We start from the raw sequence: 18,500 nt of genomic DNA on the forward strand, positions 1-18,500 counted from the left end.
ATGTCGACACGTTGCCGTCGGTGTCATATTGGGCGGTGTATGATAGATACATCATGACGCGATTTTGAAAAATATATCTGCATTTTCCCGCGTGTGTGGAATGTTCTCAATTATTGCTGACACCGAGTCTAAAACCATCGATAAAAATGAAATCAGATGGTGAGTTAGATTGGAGATAAAGGCGTGAGAGAGACTCAATGGCCTTGAAGTTACAGGCCTTTGAGAATTCATTTCGTTCTATAAACGGCAACTTTCATCTGATTTTCTTCCCGTTTTTTTTCAACCGAGTCTAAAACTATGTTAGCGACTGTGAAAAATGAAATGATATATCGAATTTGATTTGAAATAAAACTGGGAGAGAGAGCAAGACACCACGGGCCTACAAAACAGGCCTCAAAGCTATGCGAGTTAATAAAATGGTGGATATTTGTTTATATGAAGCCTCTCCCAGAATGGGTGGAGCTATGGGTGGAGCTACTCTGCAAACCGAGTAAGCCACACCCCGGACAGACATCCAACAGACAGAATCATCTACGGCTATTATAATATAGATTGTGTGGGTTTATTGTATTGCCCAAACGATAGGAATTTCACGACACCCATATTTTTATCGTTTTAATATTTAGAGATTGTTTTTTAGTCTTTCGCTTCATATTGATTGAAAGCCTAACAAACTGGGTCAGCAAAAAAAGCAACTTGTCCTCGATCAACAAACTTTCAACAACAAACTTTGATCCATGTTGTCAGTTAAAATCGGTCTTTCTATGTATTTTTGAGTGATCACACAATGTCAACTTGTGCTAAATAAACCGAAAAGTGAACCTTCAACCAGACACATAAGGTCTGACCCAACCCTGCTAGGGTTGGCCTGATTGGTCAGTTCCAGTGGTTGGTCAATTCCAGGTCTGCCCCAACCTTGCCAGGCAACAGGATGAAAGATGTAGTTACATTATCTTCACAATGTAAGAGCCACATAGGTTGTAGTGTCGACTTTGCAACAATAACCTTGTGACGTGATACAGTACCGAGTGTGCATTGGAGTCTGAAATCTCATTAGTCGAAACAGCAAAAGAAAAATACCTTATTCAGGCATTCATTCTGGAATAAAGTCCTGCAAATTGTTTTATTCTAGCCTTTGTTAGGGACTCATGACTCATTGTTTGCTTTCTCTCTGATCATTGCCAAAGCAGGCCCTGAAATTATATTAAAGTTGAGAGTTTAGACCAAAAATAAACTACTGTATTTGTTTCAAATAACAAAGCAGAGTGCTGGATAGAATAGGAATTATATTAATCAGGTTATCTTTATCTATCATTAGGACCTAGATGAAGATCTGATCACATTTATGTCAAATTTATGCAGAAATACAGAGAATTATTAGCCTGGTGTTGGCTTAGTGGTTAGGGTGCCGGCTTGGGATACCTAGAATCCTGGGTTCGTAATCCTGGTCGATCGCTGAATTAACACCAGCAGGTTGACTCAGCCTGTCATCCTTCCAAGGTCGGCAAATTGAGTACCAGCTTGCTGGGATGAATGATCCTGGTCTGTACCCCTGCTTAGTATAGGTACACCGTATCCCTGCGCATTGCAAGAGGTGACTAAGGGTTGGCATCAGGAAGGGCATCCGACCATAAAAACATTGCCTCAACCAGGGAACCATGATTGTCATGGGGCCCACAAGGCCAACCCCCGCTCTGGCGGGGAAAATGGCCTTAAAACGATCATTCATTATTAAGGGTTCACAAACTTTTTGTCACCACTGTATTCAACTCACCCTTCTTGTTTGTTTTTGATTGTGTAGAGCACTGAGGTAGAGATGGATTCTGTCCAATGAATTCCTGCATCACAATACCACGAGATGAATGTGTAGTACCAGTGCCAGAAGGAGTTTCCTCATTCATTTCGAAGTTGTCCTTGCAAAAGTGAATGCCTGTATTTCTCTGTTTGACAATGGTAGGTAGTCGAAGACTATCACTATCCACAACCTGGTTACACATTGCAGTCTCCAGCTCTGATAGAGTTCAGCTCTGATAAGACCTACCACGCCTGCAATGGACCTTGCTGAACCGTCTACGTACGGGGGTCGGCCGCTTTGATAGGTAGGTCGGCCTACCTATCAATTGTTACGGATCTCAGAGACGGCACTCCCCTTAGCAAGGGGGGTTTAATCCCCTTGGCCTGTTAAGCTGGCCGTCTCTGGTCCTGGTACTTATAACGCTCTTTTGCGGGGTGAAATTGGTCAGGGCTATTGGTCAAGGTGTTCTCCCGAATACCTTTACCAATCCCTCTGAAAAACAGGGAGACAAGTACCGCTCGAACCACGGACAAGATGGTATTTGCTGAGCGGTTTAGCAATCCGCGATTCGAGCCGTTAACAAAGGACTAAACCCGACTATTGCTGTTGGCCGAATCGTGCCACAGGTACTCAATCGAAAGAAGGGACTAAAGCGATCGGGGGAAAGAAGAAACCAAAGTAAGGAATACCAGACATTTATTAACTATTTACAAAACCAAAGAAGAGGAGGAACGCAAGTAATATACAGAAGAAGAAGAAGAAGAAGATACACAGGGCAGCCTTAAGCAGTCTTATGTTATCAACGCCCCAGACAGACAAACAGACTCACACGACAGGGAATGGCAAGCAGGAATGACTGGAAGAAGGGATGAGAAGGCTCAGGCAGATGGTAGGCATCGAGGTCCGGCTCCAGGAGTCGACTCGCGTCGTGGCGGGAAAACCCTGGCAGGCAGCGAGCGCGTATCGTTCACCGCGAGCGGACGTTGCATATAGCGATGGGACTGGGACGCTCCGTCTATAACAAATGGCTCGTGTCAACGCTCTCTCCCTTGAACAAGATGCCAGTTCGTTGCGCACTCCAGGTCCTTCCCCTCTCGTCGGTACCTTCTCACGCGTCTCTCTCAAGCAACTCTGGAACCCTCTCACTCAACTGGTACCTTCTCACCCGACTCCAGCTCTGATAGGCTCCAGCTCTGATAAGACCTACCACGCTTGCAACGGACCTTGCTGAACCGTCTACGTACGGGGTCGGCCGCTTCAAATCATCGCTGAAGATGTGGGGCCTGGCAGACAGCGCCGCGTGCGAGTGCGGCGAGCCTGAGCAGACTGCCGAACACATAATTACCACCTGCCCCCTATACAGACCACCTTCAGAAGCCGGCCTCTTCGATGTAGGACCAGAGACGAGGGCATGGCTGCACGACACTGAGCTGGCCATCTGATGATACACGAAAGAAGAAGATAGGGTTGAACAAGAAACAGCGTCCAAAGTGGTTGTGAATGCTCATAGCTTCATCACTCCCTGTGATGTGCTTCACGGCCACATCCAAGAGATGCTTTGCATTTTCCACCAGCCACCACAAAATGTCTTGAGCAAATGAGTTCACCACCCTCTGTTTTTAGTGGATAGTTGTGCACGGCTTTATTTGCCAGAGATTACGCTGGTGAGAAACTTCAAAAGCATACTTGGGAGTGACAGGGAGTTTGAGAGCAAATGATCTGCAGATGTATGCCAAGGAAGTTCTCCTGATTCTCCGAATCAATGATATGATGGTGTGGAATTATACCTGCCTCTTGGAGTGTTTTGCCATGTGAGGCATCAGACTCGAAAGCAACTTCTACTGCTTGACCAATAGGTACGACATCCGAATAAACTAATTCACTTTTGAAATTTGGTTGCCAGAACCTTATTCTTTGATACACATATATACACATATATACATACATACATACATATACACATATATATCTTCTAGCCAAAGAAAGCTGCATAAAGCAACTAAGAAAAGCTACACAAGGTAAATGGCAAAGAGCTTGCTCTGTGTTTTCATAGGCATGCAATACCCTTGAGCAAACGCAGATATCCCATTCACCTTTTGACAAGACCCTCTCATAGACATTACAACCATGACACAAATATATAATCACCCATCCACACCTCAGCTACCTACCATTACTGCCAATGTCCATGTACTCCTTTATCCCCAATGCTTATCTCATTCAAATTACCGAATTCAAATATCTAATTAAATTTGCCTAATTCAAATTTATACCTATCTACATATTTATAGTGCTAATATATTTCCCGAGATACCATTCCATGCATTTACAGTACTTCTCTCTGAGTGAAGAACCCCTTCCTTATTACTGTCATAACTCTCCTCTTCTTTACTCTGAAACTGTGGCCCCTGCTCTTGCCACTAGCCATTCTGCCGAAAAACCCTTCCTTGCTTATTTTGTCTGAATCCTTCATCATCATAACCATCACCATCACATCCCCTTATATCATTGCCTCCTTTCTCATGTAAAATGTCCTGTCTCCTTCAGTTGCTCCTTGTAGTTTTGCCTAGCTATTCGCTGAATCAATGTAGTTGCTCTCAGCGGAACCCTCGCTCTTCCTCAGATGTGGTGACCAAAACAGTTCACAATATTCTCCATGTTGCCTCATTAAATTCCTATACATTATGAACACTACCTCTTTACATTTGTAAGTCAACCCCCTGCATATACAACCTCAAACCCGATTATCTTTACCTATAGCAGCCTAATACATACTGTGCTGTCTGCTTACAGCCTGTATTATTACCACCCCCAGATCCCTCTGCATCACACTTTAAAACTGCCCCTTGCATTATATAGTCCCTATTTTTAATGCTCTTACCCATCCACAGCACCTTACATTGCACAAATGTTGTGTCACAATTGTGTCACAGCACCTTACAAAAATGCATTTTCCAATCTTTTGACCAATCTATAAAAAAATATCGAGACTTTCCTGAATTTTATCACCCCCTTTCTGCTATCTGCCTTTGCTTTGTGTCACCTGCAATTTGGGAAGCTGACTCTTAAATCGTTGTCCAAATGACTGATGTAAATTATGAACAATAATGGTCCCAATACTGACCCCTAAGGTATCCCAAGTTGCGTCCAACCTCCCAGCCTAACATCCTCTCATTCACAGCCATTAATCCAATTTTCAATCCATTTAGCTCCTCAAGCAGTCATATCACAAGTCCTAACTTTGTAACTTCTTTAATACCTTCTGAAAGTCTTGATATACTACATCCACTGCACTTCCCTGGTCCATGCAATCAGAAGCTACTTCATATAACTCCAAGAAATTTGTTGAATTGTACCTCCATTTTGTAAATCCATGTTGATTGCCTTTTATTATACGTATTTATATAAATGGTTCCCCCATCCAATCCTTAATTAATGATTCCAACACCTTCCCTACAAAAAAAAAAAAAAAAACACCTTTAGAGGCCATTTTTCCCTGCAAGCGGGGGTTGGCCTTTTTCGGGACCGTGGTTGTTGTTGTTTTTTGGTCCCCTTTTTGAAGCAATGTTTTACGGCCGGATGCCCTTCCTGCCGCCAACCCTTTTTGTCGCCTTTTTACGACAAACAGGGAATTACCAGTGAACTAGTACCCAATGTACGAAACCTTCCCTACAACTGAAGTTAAATCAACTGGTCCATAGTTTCTAGGTCTTCTCTGGATCCTTTCTTAATTCCGAGTTTTACATTTGCTACTCTCCAATCCTTGGTATCCATCCTGACTCCAATTAGCTGTTAAAGATATCGAATAACATCACACTTACCTGCTCTTCGACCTCCCTCGGTACTCTCAGATGCATATTGTTGGTTCCTGGAGTTTTATCTTGTCTTTGCTTTCCTAGTTGCTTCTTAACTTCCTTTACTAGCTCCTAACTGAAACTCCTATATAAGCCTTTCCCCATCCCCTAGATCGATTCGATCAGCTATTAGCAATTCCCCTGACAGTTCATGCATAATTCTTGAAGCAAAATAACTATTTACCAAGCTTGCCATCTCACTTTCATCACTAACCAATCTCTCCCTCTGCTATTCCTCCATGAACCCACACTTGTCTTACCCTGTTATTTTACCCATTATGTACTAAAGGAATGCCTTGCTATTATGTTTAATATTATTGGTCATATCCTTGTCATATTACCCTTTTTGCTTGTCTTGTTATTTTATACTTAATACATGCCTTCCACTCATCCTTAATAGCACTCCATATCTCTCTGTTCAACCACCCTGGTCTCTGTCTTGCATCTGAGTTTGCACCTCACTAGAATATACTTATCCTATACACTGCTCATTTACTCCTTGAAGGTTGCCCATTTTACTGATGGTAATTGCCCTTCTGTAATTTGTCCAAATCGAGCACACCTAACTATCCTCATACCCTCAAAGTTTGCCTTCCTGAAATCTAATAGCCTTACTCTACTCTCCCAAACTCTAACTCTTTACAGAATACTTTCACACACTATGTTATGATCACTTGCCCCTAAATGCCCTCCTACCCCCATTTCTTCTTCTATATTGAGATAATTGCTGAAAAAGAGCTCAAACTGCACCCACTGCCCTCTACCCCTTCGTGGACTTATCTATAAACTGGATTAAAAAGCAATACAAAGCGAGATGGAGAAAATCCTCATATCTGCTCTGCTCTTTCCTTGTTCATGGACCCCTTCTAACCCTGGCAATTTAAAATCCTCCATAGTCAATGATTCAAGCCTCACACCTGGTACCCGATAAAAGCATCCCACAAGTCTCTTACTATTCTTACAATCTCTGATCTCTATCCACATAGAATCTTCAACATTAATTCTCACTTCACTGCCAACCCTTTCTCTTGATACAATATTGTCGTTTACCAAGATTCCAATAACCCCTCCTATTTTGCTCTTTCCTACAACACATGCAATACATGACCAAAAGTATGCGGACACCCCTTCTAATTAGTGCATTCGGCTATATCAGCCACACCCATTGCTGACAGGAATATATAATCAAGCACACAGCCATACAATCTCTATAGACAAACATTGGTAGTAGACTGGACCGTACTGAAGAGCTCAGTGACTTTCAACGTGGCACCGTCATAGGATGCCACCTTTCCAACAAATCAGTTCGTCAAATTTCTGCCCTGCTCGGGCTGTCCCGGTCAACTGTAAGTGCTGTTATTGTGAAGTGGAAACGTATAGGAGCAACAACAGCTCATCCACGAAATGGTAGGCCACACAAGCACACAGAACGGGACCACCAAGTGCTGAAGCGCGTAGCGTGTAAAAATCGTCTGTCCTCAGTTGCAACACTCACTACCAAGTTCTAAACTGCCTCTGGAAGCAACGTCAGTACAACAATTGTTCGTCTGGAGCTTCATGAAATGGGTTTCAATGGCTAAGCAGTCGCACACAAGCCTAAGATCACCATGCACATACCAAGCGTCGGCTGGAGTGGTGTAAAGCTCACCGCCATTGGACTCTGGAGCAGTGGAAATCCGTTCTTTGGAGTGATGAATCATGCTTCACCATCTGGCAGTCCAATGGATGAATCTCGGTTTGGTGGATGCCAGGAGAACGCTACCTGCCTGAATGCACAGTGCCAACTGTGAAGTGTGGTGGAGGAGGAATAATGGTCTGGGGCTGTTTTTCATGGTTCGGGCTAGGCCCCCTAGTTCCAGTGAAGGAAATCTTAACGCCATAGCAAACATTGACATTCTCGACGAGTGTGTGCTTCCAACTTTGTGGCAACAGTTTGAGGAAGGCCCTTTCCTGTTTCAGCATGACAATGGCACCGTGGACAAAGCGAAGTCCATACAGAAATGGTTTGTCGAGATCGGTGTGGAATAACTTGACTGGCCTGCACAGAGCCCTGACCTCAACCCCATCGAACACCTTTGGGATGAATTGGAACGCCGACTGGGGGCCAGGCCTAATTGCCAAACATCAGTGCCCGACCTCACTAATGCTCTTGTGGCTGAATGTAAGCAAATCCCCGCAGCAATGTTCCAACATCTCGTGGAAAGCCTTCCCAGAAGAGTGGAGGCTGTTATAGCAGCAAAGGGGGGGGGACCAACTCCATATTAATGCCCGTAATTTTGGAATGAGATGTTTGACGAGCACATATGGGTGTGATGTTCAGGTGTCCACATACTTTTGGCCATGTAGTGTATACATCTTGGAGACTTCTTATCCTGTCTTCCAATGACTCTCCTCCTTAAACAAAGTCTCACTTATTGCAACAATGTTGTACTCCTTGCAATTTACTTTAGCTTCAAGCTTTTCCATCTTATTACTTAACTTATTGGCAATGGCATGAGTATATAACTTGAAAATAAAAACTTTTCCCTTCCTGTAACTATTTTTGCTGACTGGCCTTACCAACCATGTTATCAGTAGCAGTTCCTTCATTTATAGCCTCTCCATCCTCCTCTAGCCTAAAAAAGCCTTATCTCCTCAATTCCCACTGCAAACCTTCCTGCCCACTTTCTCTTTAGACTTGGGCCATCATTCTGGAAACACTCCCTTTGCCCCAAAATGGTTCACATTGCTTCCCAAACTCAAAACCTTGCTGCCTACACCATTCTTTCAGCCATAGATTTGCATATATTGCTTTACTTATGACTTTTCTTCTATTTCCTATTCTCGGAAGAATACCTGAAAACATTACCTTTGCTTTCAGTCGGCTACCCAATATCCTGTACCTATTATTTTTAATCCTCTGAGTAAACCTTCCCCACATCATTTGCTCTTGTGTGTATTATTGCCAACATCTTCCTGACATGACTTGGCACAATATAATTTAATCTCTCAATTCCATTACTTTTGCTCCTTCAAAATGATTGGTGGGGAAACACACAACTCTACATGTACAATCCTTCCTGCAGAATGAAGAGTTTACATATTTTATAGTTTCATCCTCAATATAAACCATTTCCCTGGCCACACCCTGGGCTGCTCTCGCTTCGGCCTCACGCCTGCCTGCACTCACTACGGCTTCACCCCTGCCTGCATTCACTCTTGCCTCACCCATGCTCACCCTCGCCGGCCTCACGCCTGCCTGTAGTTGCTCCGGTGTCACCTCTGCCTTCACTCACTCTAGCCCCATCTCTGCCTGCACTCACCCCTCTCTGTACTCTTTTACAGCCTCACCACTGCCTGCACTATCTTGGAGAGTTTAAGTCACTACTCCATGGAATAGTGTTTCAGTTTGCAAATCTGTAGCAAAGCAACTGCAGTTCTTGGGAAATGAACGAAGCACGTTAACGCTTTTCAAGTTAACCTCCTCAGAAATCTCTTTTCTCACCTAATCCTGACTTTCGCCACATGTGGCAAGGTGCACAGACAGCATGAGGTCAATATTGGCTATGACTTTTCTGCATGACTCACGGTGCATTAATTTCATTGGTGAACGGATTGAATGCATCTTTCCCTTACAAGACAGTATTTTTTGGCATAACTCTTTTTTGAAAGGTGTTTTTATGTGATATTCTCCAAAGGGCAAAGACCCAAAAATTGAGCTCGTAAAATTGGTTCCATTTGGGACATTGCAAAGCCGTTTGTTACTTACCTTTCCAAAAACTACCGATTTGAGGTTTCTCCCAGACCTCCAGGAAAGTGTGAAGAGTAGTGGAACTCATTTAGTTGTTTGAAAATACCTGTGTTTATTTAACATTTCAGATCTCCAAAGATGGTGCGTGCTGTTTTACCCCTCACACTTTATCCAGTAACAGCACGTCACCATGAAATCGGCTCCTTTTCTATTTTAATGCCCGAGCGGGCAGAAATGGAGCAACCGCAAATGATGCGGTGGCGAAAATGCTTAGAAAAGAAATTCCTGCCCAGAAGAAGACAATATTGAAATCACCAGAAAAACAACCTTGCTCTTAAACAAGCCAGAAGTATATTTATCAGCTGCTACTGCAGGGATAACAATTTTCCCCCTTGTGTGCCCTAATTAACTATTGCCAGCTGTGCTGAGCCACAGTATACTGCAGCAATGTGGCTGAGCAGGTCAAAGGTCCACTGGCCTGCACCTCACATATATTAAATTGTATGACAATAACAGAAATTCATCACTGGGTGCAGGTGAGTTCGTCATTATCATCACAACTGGGTCATGGTATCACTGGCAGTGCATTGTGCTTCAAAAATGTCCTTTGGGAGTGCAAATTTCCCTTAAAGAACAACGTGGAGAAACACAACCATGCACATCTCTTGGTGTAGTTCTCAAATAACGATAACACAATGAAGCAATATTTCTTTCCCAGCAATGTCCTCTAACTACAAAACTGTAGCACTTATTGTCGATTTGGCTCACTGATCTCTTAAATTACCGATGTGTTTTGAGTATTTGGCACAAAAACACATGGTTGGAAAGGGCTGTGCCACTGCTGCAAAGGTTGAGCTGGGATTCATAAAGAAGCTTGTATAAGCACAAGTTTGATGATTGTTCAAGATTTTTAAAAAATGAACAAGAAACGATGCACTTGCATTAATTCACTTCTCTAGGTTCTTGTGGCCCTGTTTTGTTATGATGTTCGATATCTCTGATTGAATTTTCCTCATGCATTTAGCTTGATCATATCAGGCTGACTCAAGCTAAAGCTTGTTCTTTTGTTTCCCATAACCTTCCATCCTGGCACGTGTCGCATGTCTTCCTAACATTACCATATTCTCTATCTATCACTGAGTTCAAGCTCAAACTGAACATAAATTTGTCTCCTCCTGCCCTTTTTAGCATGAAGAAGTTGAAGGAAAGCCCAAAACCTATCGCTTCCATGTCTGTGACGACGTGCAAACACTGCCGTGTTGGCACTCCATCTCCTGTCTGCGGTTCGGATGACCACACATACTCCTCACTGGTAATGAGTTATAAAGACGAACCCTTGCTTCAGTGGATTTTAACCTTTTTATTTTCTTGCTTAATTGGATTGCTAAAATAATGAACTCTAACCCCAATTCCCCGATATTGAATTAATCAGGATTATAGAGAACAAAATTATGTACCCCAGTTTGGGATATGATCTTCATTAAATTAACCATCTTTACTGCCTTTCCTTTCTCATTTGGGGCCATCAATTTATTACAATAGTTGGCACTCACACTCGGAGAAGAGGAGGAACCTTGTCAGCCCACTTTTGATGGGCAATCTGCTAAGGCACATTCTTGGAAATGCACTTTCTAATTTTTGTCCTTTTTGAAAGAAATTTTGAACAAGACCAACCAATATACTTGAAAAATCGTCGATTTTCGCAAGTTATAAAATAAACATATGAATAAAGAGACACGTCGTTGGTTCTCTCTCCAACTATAACCAAGGAATATTATTATGGCCTGTATATACCAAATACCTTGATTGTATGTACCTTGAATATAACAAAGTGAAGATTGACAAAATGCAGTTTGGATTTATGCCAGGAAGACGAACGACAGACGTGCTTTTTATTGTAAGGCAGTTGCAGGAGACGTACATGGAGAAGAGGAATAAGTTGTTTCTTGGGTTTGTTGATCTGGAGAAAGCATTCGATAGGGTTCCACACAAAGTAGTGTCATGGGCATTGAGGAAGTTAGGAGTGGAGGAATGGTTGATCAGAGTAGTGATGGCAATGCACAAAAGAGCGCGCACAGCTGTAAGGACGAAGGACGGGAACAGTGGTGAGTTTGAGGTGAAGGTGGGAGTGCATCATGGGTCGGTACTATTTGTAGCTGCGATGGAGGTTCTGGTTCGGAACGTAAAGGAGGGCTTACCGTGGGAGTTGTTGTATGCAGATGATCTGATGTTGATTGGGGAGAGTATGGATGGACTGAAGGAGAAGAGGAACAAGTGGAAGGAATGTATGGAGACAAAAGGTCTGAAGGTGAATATCGGAAAGATTAAGGTGATGGCAAGTGGTAAAGCATGTGGTGAGGTGGAAAAAACTGGGAAGTGGCCCTGTGCTGTGTGCAGGAAGGGTGTCGGACTGAACTCCATTCAATGTATAATGTGCGCTGAGTGGGTTCATCAAAAATGTAGTGGTCTGAGAGGGTCATTAACCAGCATGGCAGCTACATTCAAGTGTAAGGTGTGCACAGAGGGAGCTGCAGATGGAGGAAATGTTGAGTTGGATCTTGGAGACAGCATGAAGCTGGACGGTGTTAAAACATTTTGCTACCTCGGAGACATGCTGAATGGAGAAGGTGGATCAGACTCGGCAACGGTTGCTGGAGTGAGATGTGCATGGAAGAAGTTTCGCGAACCGAGTGACGTGCTGACGAGGAGGGGAGTGTCACTGAAGCTGAAGGGAAAGGTGTATGCTGCATGTGTGAGAAGTGTTATGATTTATGGGAGTGAGACATGGGCAATGAACGTAGAGCAGCAACGAAGGCTGGATAGGGTGGAAATGTGAATGGTTCGGTGGATGTGCGGAGTATCGTTGAGAGAGAGGAAGACAAATGATGAATTGCGAAAGATGATGGGAACAGAGCCTGTGATGGATGCTGTGAAGAGAAACAGGTTGAGATGGTTTGGTCATGTGTTGAGGAAGGACGAAAGTGACTGGTTGAGAAGAGTGATGGAAATGAATGGATAAGGAAGTCGAGGACGGGGAATACCGAGAAAGACTTGGCTAAAGATGGTGGAAGAAGAAATGCGGGCAAGTGGGTTAACAAGGGGAGATGCAGAAAATAGGGCAAAATGGAGAAGATTGTCATGGGGCCCGCAAGGCTAACCCCCGCTCTTGCAGGGAAAATGGCCTTAAAATGCCTATTGTGTGTTGCTGTTGAAAGAAATTTTGCCGATTACTGATTACAGTTGTACGTTATACAACTCAAACACCTTGAGTAGCCTTGACCCTTGTTTAGGGAGAATTTCAATAAACAAATTTTAAAACAACATTGCATGAGAGATGTTTAAAGGAGATGTGCATAAACATTATACGTACTTTATAAACAGCTCGCCATGGTCGTGTGACGTGGACAAAAAATTGGCTCAGTAATTTGGAAAACATGTTCGTACAGCAAACGGCTAGGAAATCGGAGCTATCAAATTTATTTTGTTTTGAAACTTGTAAAGACAATCAACATACCTTTCGAAAGCACACCCCATTCATATAGATCAACCAATTGCTGTAAGAAACTCACGAGGCGAAAGGAAAACGCCACAGCTCGTACTGTACAATACTTGCTGGCAAAGTGCATCTTTTTTGCTTATGTATCCATCTTGTCTACCCTTTGCGTTCTCCCTTACCCCTCATCATTTCCTGCATCCATTGTTTGTCCTCCCCCCCCCCTCCTCCATCTATTTTGTCCCTCCCCTCTGCTGTTCACGTTTCCCCTTTCTCATGCTGTTCCCTGTGTTATGTTGTGTCCTGATTTGTTTTGTGTCAAAGTTCTTCCATGAGCCCAAACCATGCAGTTAAGAAAAAAGTCCCCCCACCCTTACCCACCTGCCCCCCTCCTCCCCCGCCGATTTTCTTCTATATACAGAAGCCCCCCATTCAAACAATGCCTCCACATTCGCGGATTTGACATTCTCAGCATTTTCCAGGAACTTATCCCCTGCGAATGTCGGTGTCCGACTGTGTATGTGTAGATATAATTTATATCCCATTACATGTGTCATGATTAAACACGATGGAGTCTCTGAACTGATAGTCAGGTTCACTATGTTAACAAATCTAATTTCGTTCAAAATTTTGGTAGATTAGCAAAATTATATATTTTTGGAATATTCAGAGCATGAGGAATCCAAAAATTAATGTTTACATTTGCATAGACACCTTTGCGAAAATGACACTCAGGACAGTGATGAAGATCGTCAGGTTCACTATGTTAACAAATATAATTTCTTTCAAAATTTTGGGGTTAGCAAACCTGTACATATTTGGAATCTTCAGAGCATGGAGAATCTGAAAATCAATGTTGGCATTTGCACAGACACCTGCATGGCCGCCATTTTGGATTTTGAAAATGGCCGCCATAAAATACATATTATGCGCGATCTCGGCTTCTAGTCAACCTAGAAACTTAATTAAATATGCTAATCCTATGTTTTCTGGGTCAAGGAATCCAATAAAGGCCTCAAAATAGTGCTCAGGATTATAGAAAAGCAACAAACAAAGGTAATTGAAAACCATTGTCTTTATATTTGTGATATAACTGTATTACATAATACATGATATTGCAAGTCCTTTGAAGTTATAGGTTGTTATAGGAAGTTATAGGTAGTATCAGATTGAACTATGAGTCCTATACACAGGATCTACGAGGTCTATACCGTTCAGGAATATGCTTTTACATATCTTCATCACTGTCCTGAGTGTCATTTTCGCAAAGGTGTCTACGCAAATGTAAACATTAATTTTTGGATTCCTCATGCTCTGAATATTCCAAAAATGTATAGTTTTGCTAATCTACCAAAATTTTGAACGAAAAAACATAGTGAACCTGACTATGAACCGTGTGCCACTATTGCACCACTTTTCTCACTTCATCATCTTTGAAAATACCAGCAGCTACACTTTTCTCCTCCTTGTATATCTGTCGCCAACTTTGCTAACATTCTGTTGACAATGACAGATGATTTCACACTTTCTGTGGTGCACATTATATGGTGTGACATCACTGTGACATCCTTCTGTTTATCCTCAGGCTGTTTAACTTGTATCCCAAATTATCAAGTTAGTGACATGGGCTTAGGCACGCACTTAATGATGCAAGCTCAAAATTCCAGGCCAGCATAAACATAGTTGGCTGCAGCTTTATGCCTGGATACCACCGAGTCCTGGCATAAATGCCATCAAATATGTTTGTGAACATGGATCATGATATGCAGAAAAACTGACCTCTGCCAAGTAAATGAAAAAATTCCAATAAAATATACTCCACATATGGCAAAATCTGTATCCGGCTGTCATAGAGAACAAGCATTCTGGGTATTGCGCTGCAATACATGTCCCCTCCCGGCATTGGGTAGCACTGTCATAGAAGACAGTATTATGACTTACCGCACTCCAAATTATAGTCCGGAAAACTGATGGGGAAATTCCCAAAGTTCAAAGTGCCATAACTTTGTCAAAAATGATCGAAACGTCGTGAAGTTCGAACTTGATCTGTAACTTATCATGAGGAAACCATGTACCAAGTTTGAGATCATTAGCATTAAGAGTTTAGGAAAAAAGTCCGGAAAGCTGTTCTTTGCGTGACGGACTGACAGACTGAAAGACGGAGGGACGGAGTGCAAACCTATAGTCCCCTACGGTGTACACCGGTAGGGGACTAATAAGTCGTCTTCATGGGTTCAAGGATAGTATGATGCCGAAGGACAGGTTTTTGGTTACGTACATGTGGAGTGCGTGTGGCGTACATGTGGCGTACTTGTGGTGTACGTGTGGAGTGCGTATGGCGTACGTGTGGCGTACTTGTGGAGTGCGTGTGGCGTACATGTGGCGTACTTGTGGTGTACGTGTGGAGTGCGTATGGCGTACGTGTGGCGTACTTGTGGAGTGTGTGTGGCGTACGTGTGGCGTACTTGTGGCGTACGTATGGAGTGTGTGTGGCCCAACATGTATATTAAAAACATAATGAAGCTGCATGTGTATGAAGCCTTCAAACCCATTGGCTGGGGAGATAGCGTGACTCCACCCACAATTGTCAGGGAAAAAATCACACGTCCACCATGTTGGTTTTCTAGTAAGCCTAAGATGTCTTTGGAAGTCTCATATTCACAATTTTAACTAGAACGGCACTCGGTAGAGCGTATATCTCCACAGGCTGAACATTTTACATTTTATATCCGACTGACAGGTCGAATTTGGATTCTGACCTGAACCAAAATCTAATCACTTGATCTTGTCGCCAAATCAACTCATTCACTTGGTTTAGTCATAATCCGTCCACAACCAACAGGGAGATGGATGGGGGAAGGATGGGCGGATGGGGATGGGGTCGAATGGATGGATGGGGAAAGGATGGAAAGTGAGGAATCATAACGGAGATGGACACACACACACACACACACACACACACACACACACACACACACACACACACACACACACGCACACACACACACACACACACACACACACACACCATATGTATATATATATACAGTCACGTGAAAAAGTAAGTACGCCCCATGTAAAGTTTTGACTTTTTCAACATATTTCAACATACAGCTATTTGATCTTCATTTCAACAATATTGATAGATAAAGGTGATATAATATAACAAATATCATGAAACATTTACATTTTGTAGTCCATTGTATAATTTAAATAAACATAAATGCAAATTTCGCATGTGGAAAAAGTAAGTACACCCCGACATTTATCACTACAAATACCGAAAATTAGAATCAGGTGCACCAGCTCAGGTGCAAATGATTAGAACATCGTTAGAGAGGATCTTGGAGGAACCTGTCTTATTTAAACCTCAGACATTTAGTTTGCTTTGCTCTTTGTTGTTGAAGTGTGCGGCGTCACCATGCCGAGATCAAAAGAGCTCTCTGAGGCCTTCAGAAACAAGGTTATAGATGCCTACGAGTCTGGGAATGGATTTTAAAATCTCCAAACAATTTGAAATCGATCATTCGACTGTCCGGAAGATCATCTACAAGTGGAGAAGATTCCAAACAACTGCCAACTTGTTCAGGCCAGGCCGCCCCAGCAAGTTCAGCCCGAGAGCAGACCGCAAGATGCTGAAAGAAGTCTCTAAGAACCCCAGAATGTCATCACGGGACCTACAGGTAGCTCTTGCCGTTGTTGATGTCAAAGTGCACGAGTCTACCATTAGAAAGAGGCTGCACAAATTTGATCTACATGGGAGGTGTGCCAGGAGGAAACCTTTGCTGTCCAGAAAGAACATCAGGGCAAAACTAAAGTTTGCCAATGAACACCTTGGCAAAGACCAGCACTTCTGGAACAATGTGCTCTGGACAGATGAGTCAAAGGTAGAACTATTTGGCCACAGTACCAGAAGACATGTTTGGCGAAAACCAAAGACAGCATTTGACCACAAAAACCTGATACCAACTGTAAAGCATGGTGGTGGAAATATTATGGTTTGGGGCAGCTTTGCTGCATCAGAGCCTGGGCCGTTCACCATCATAGAATCCACTATGAATTCTTCATTGTACCAGAGGGTGCTTGAGGATAATGTGAGGCCATCTGTTGGCAAGTTGAAGCTCAACCGAAGGTGGACCTTGCAACATGACAATGACCCTAAACATACCAGTAAATCCACCAAGGAATGGCTGAAAAGAAAGAAATGGAGGGTTCTGGAATGGCCAAGTCATAGCCCGGATCTAAATCCCATCGAGATGTTGTGGGGGGATTTGAAACGAGCTGTGCATGCAAGAAACCCCTCAAACATCACACAGCTGAAAGAATTCTGCATGGAGGAGTGGGCAAAAATTTCTTCCAGTCGATGTCAGAGACTGGTAGACAGTTATAAGAAACGCCTACTTGAGGTTGTTTCTGCCAAAGGGGGCAATACCACCTATTAGAGCCAAGGGTGGACTTACCTTTTCCACATGCGAAATTTGCATTTATGTTTATTTAAATTATACAATGGACTCCAAAATGTAAATGCTTCATGATATTTGTTATATTATATCACCTTTATCTATCAATATTGTTTAAATGAAGATCAAATAGCTGCATGTTGAAATATGTTGAAAAAGTCAAAACTTTACATGGGGTGTACTTACTTTTTCACGTGACTGTATATATATTACGGGTCTCAGAGTACGGCACTCCCGTTAGCAAGGGGGGGTTAATCCCCTTGTTTTGTTAAGCTGGCCGTCTCTGGTCCTGGAACTATCCCGCTCCTTTGCGGGATGAGATTGGCCAGGGTGATTGGTCAAAGGTTTCCCAAATACCTTCACCAATCTCTCCGCAAAGCAGGGAGATGAGTCCCTGCTCGAACCGCGGATGTGATGGTAATTGCCGAGCGGTTTAGCAATCCACGATCCGAGCCGTTAGCAAAAAGACTAACCCGATTCTGAGCTGTTCCTATGTCGTGTCACCGATATTGAATGGGGAAAAGACAAAGACGATCGGACGAGAGGAAGCCAAAGAATAAGAAGGGTGAAGGAAGAACAAATATGGTTTATTAACTTTCTAAAAGAGGAAACGAAAGAAGGGAATATACAAGAAGAAGGAAATAAAAGGACATAGGGCAAGCTTATCAAAACAGTCTTAACTTATCACGACCTCAGGACAAACAGACAGACTCACACGGAATGGTAGCTGGTAGGGGAGGAAGGTCCAGGCAGATGGTTCCAGGCTCCGGGTCCGCCGCGAAGAATGGCAGGCAGCTGGTGTCGTTGGCGCGCGACCGGACCTTACAAATGCGAGGGGCGGGGATCTCCGTATGTATAGCGTGCCGAACGCTCTCAAAACAACGGCAGTTCCTTTCACACGATCGTCCCAAGCGATCCTCCACGCAAGGTTCTTATCATTCGCCGCCTCTGCGCTGTTCGCTCAAGTTTGCCGATCATCTGCCGATCTTCTCTCCTCTCTTGATCATCTGCTCTCTCCTCCGCATCTGCGTGAAAGGGCTTCACGCTCGTGCTTTTATCACAAGCCTCGCGTATCAAGCCGCGGCCGCTTTGCTCCGCCTACCGGTGAACACGCCTCGGCCCGGATTGGTCGTGAGGGTTCATCGGTACCTCCCCTCGTGACGCGTTG

General features: G+C 43.3%; 1 protein-coding gene across 1 annotated transcript in view; it reads left to right on the forward strand.

The window, feature by feature from the left end:
• SPOCK3 (SPARC (osteonectin), cwcv and kazal like domains proteoglycan 3) overlaps positions 1-18,500 on the forward strand; it is a 573,699-nt gene that overhangs the window by 335,124 nt on the left and 220,075 nt on the right. The window contains exon 6 of the mRNA XM_068125117.2: positions 10,568-10,691. Within this exon, the coding sequence (XP_067981218.2) occupies positions 10,568-10,691 (124 nt within the window). The remainder of the gene's footprint in view (positions 1-10,567; positions 10,692-18,500) is intronic.

This window comes from Myxine glutinosa, chromosome 8, assembly GCF_964187855.1.
Source record: "Myxine glutinosa chromosome 8, kmMyxGlut1.1, whole genome shotgun sequence".
NCBI lineage: Eukaryota > Metazoa > Chordata > Myxini > Myxiniformes > Myxinidae > Myxine > Myxine glutinosa.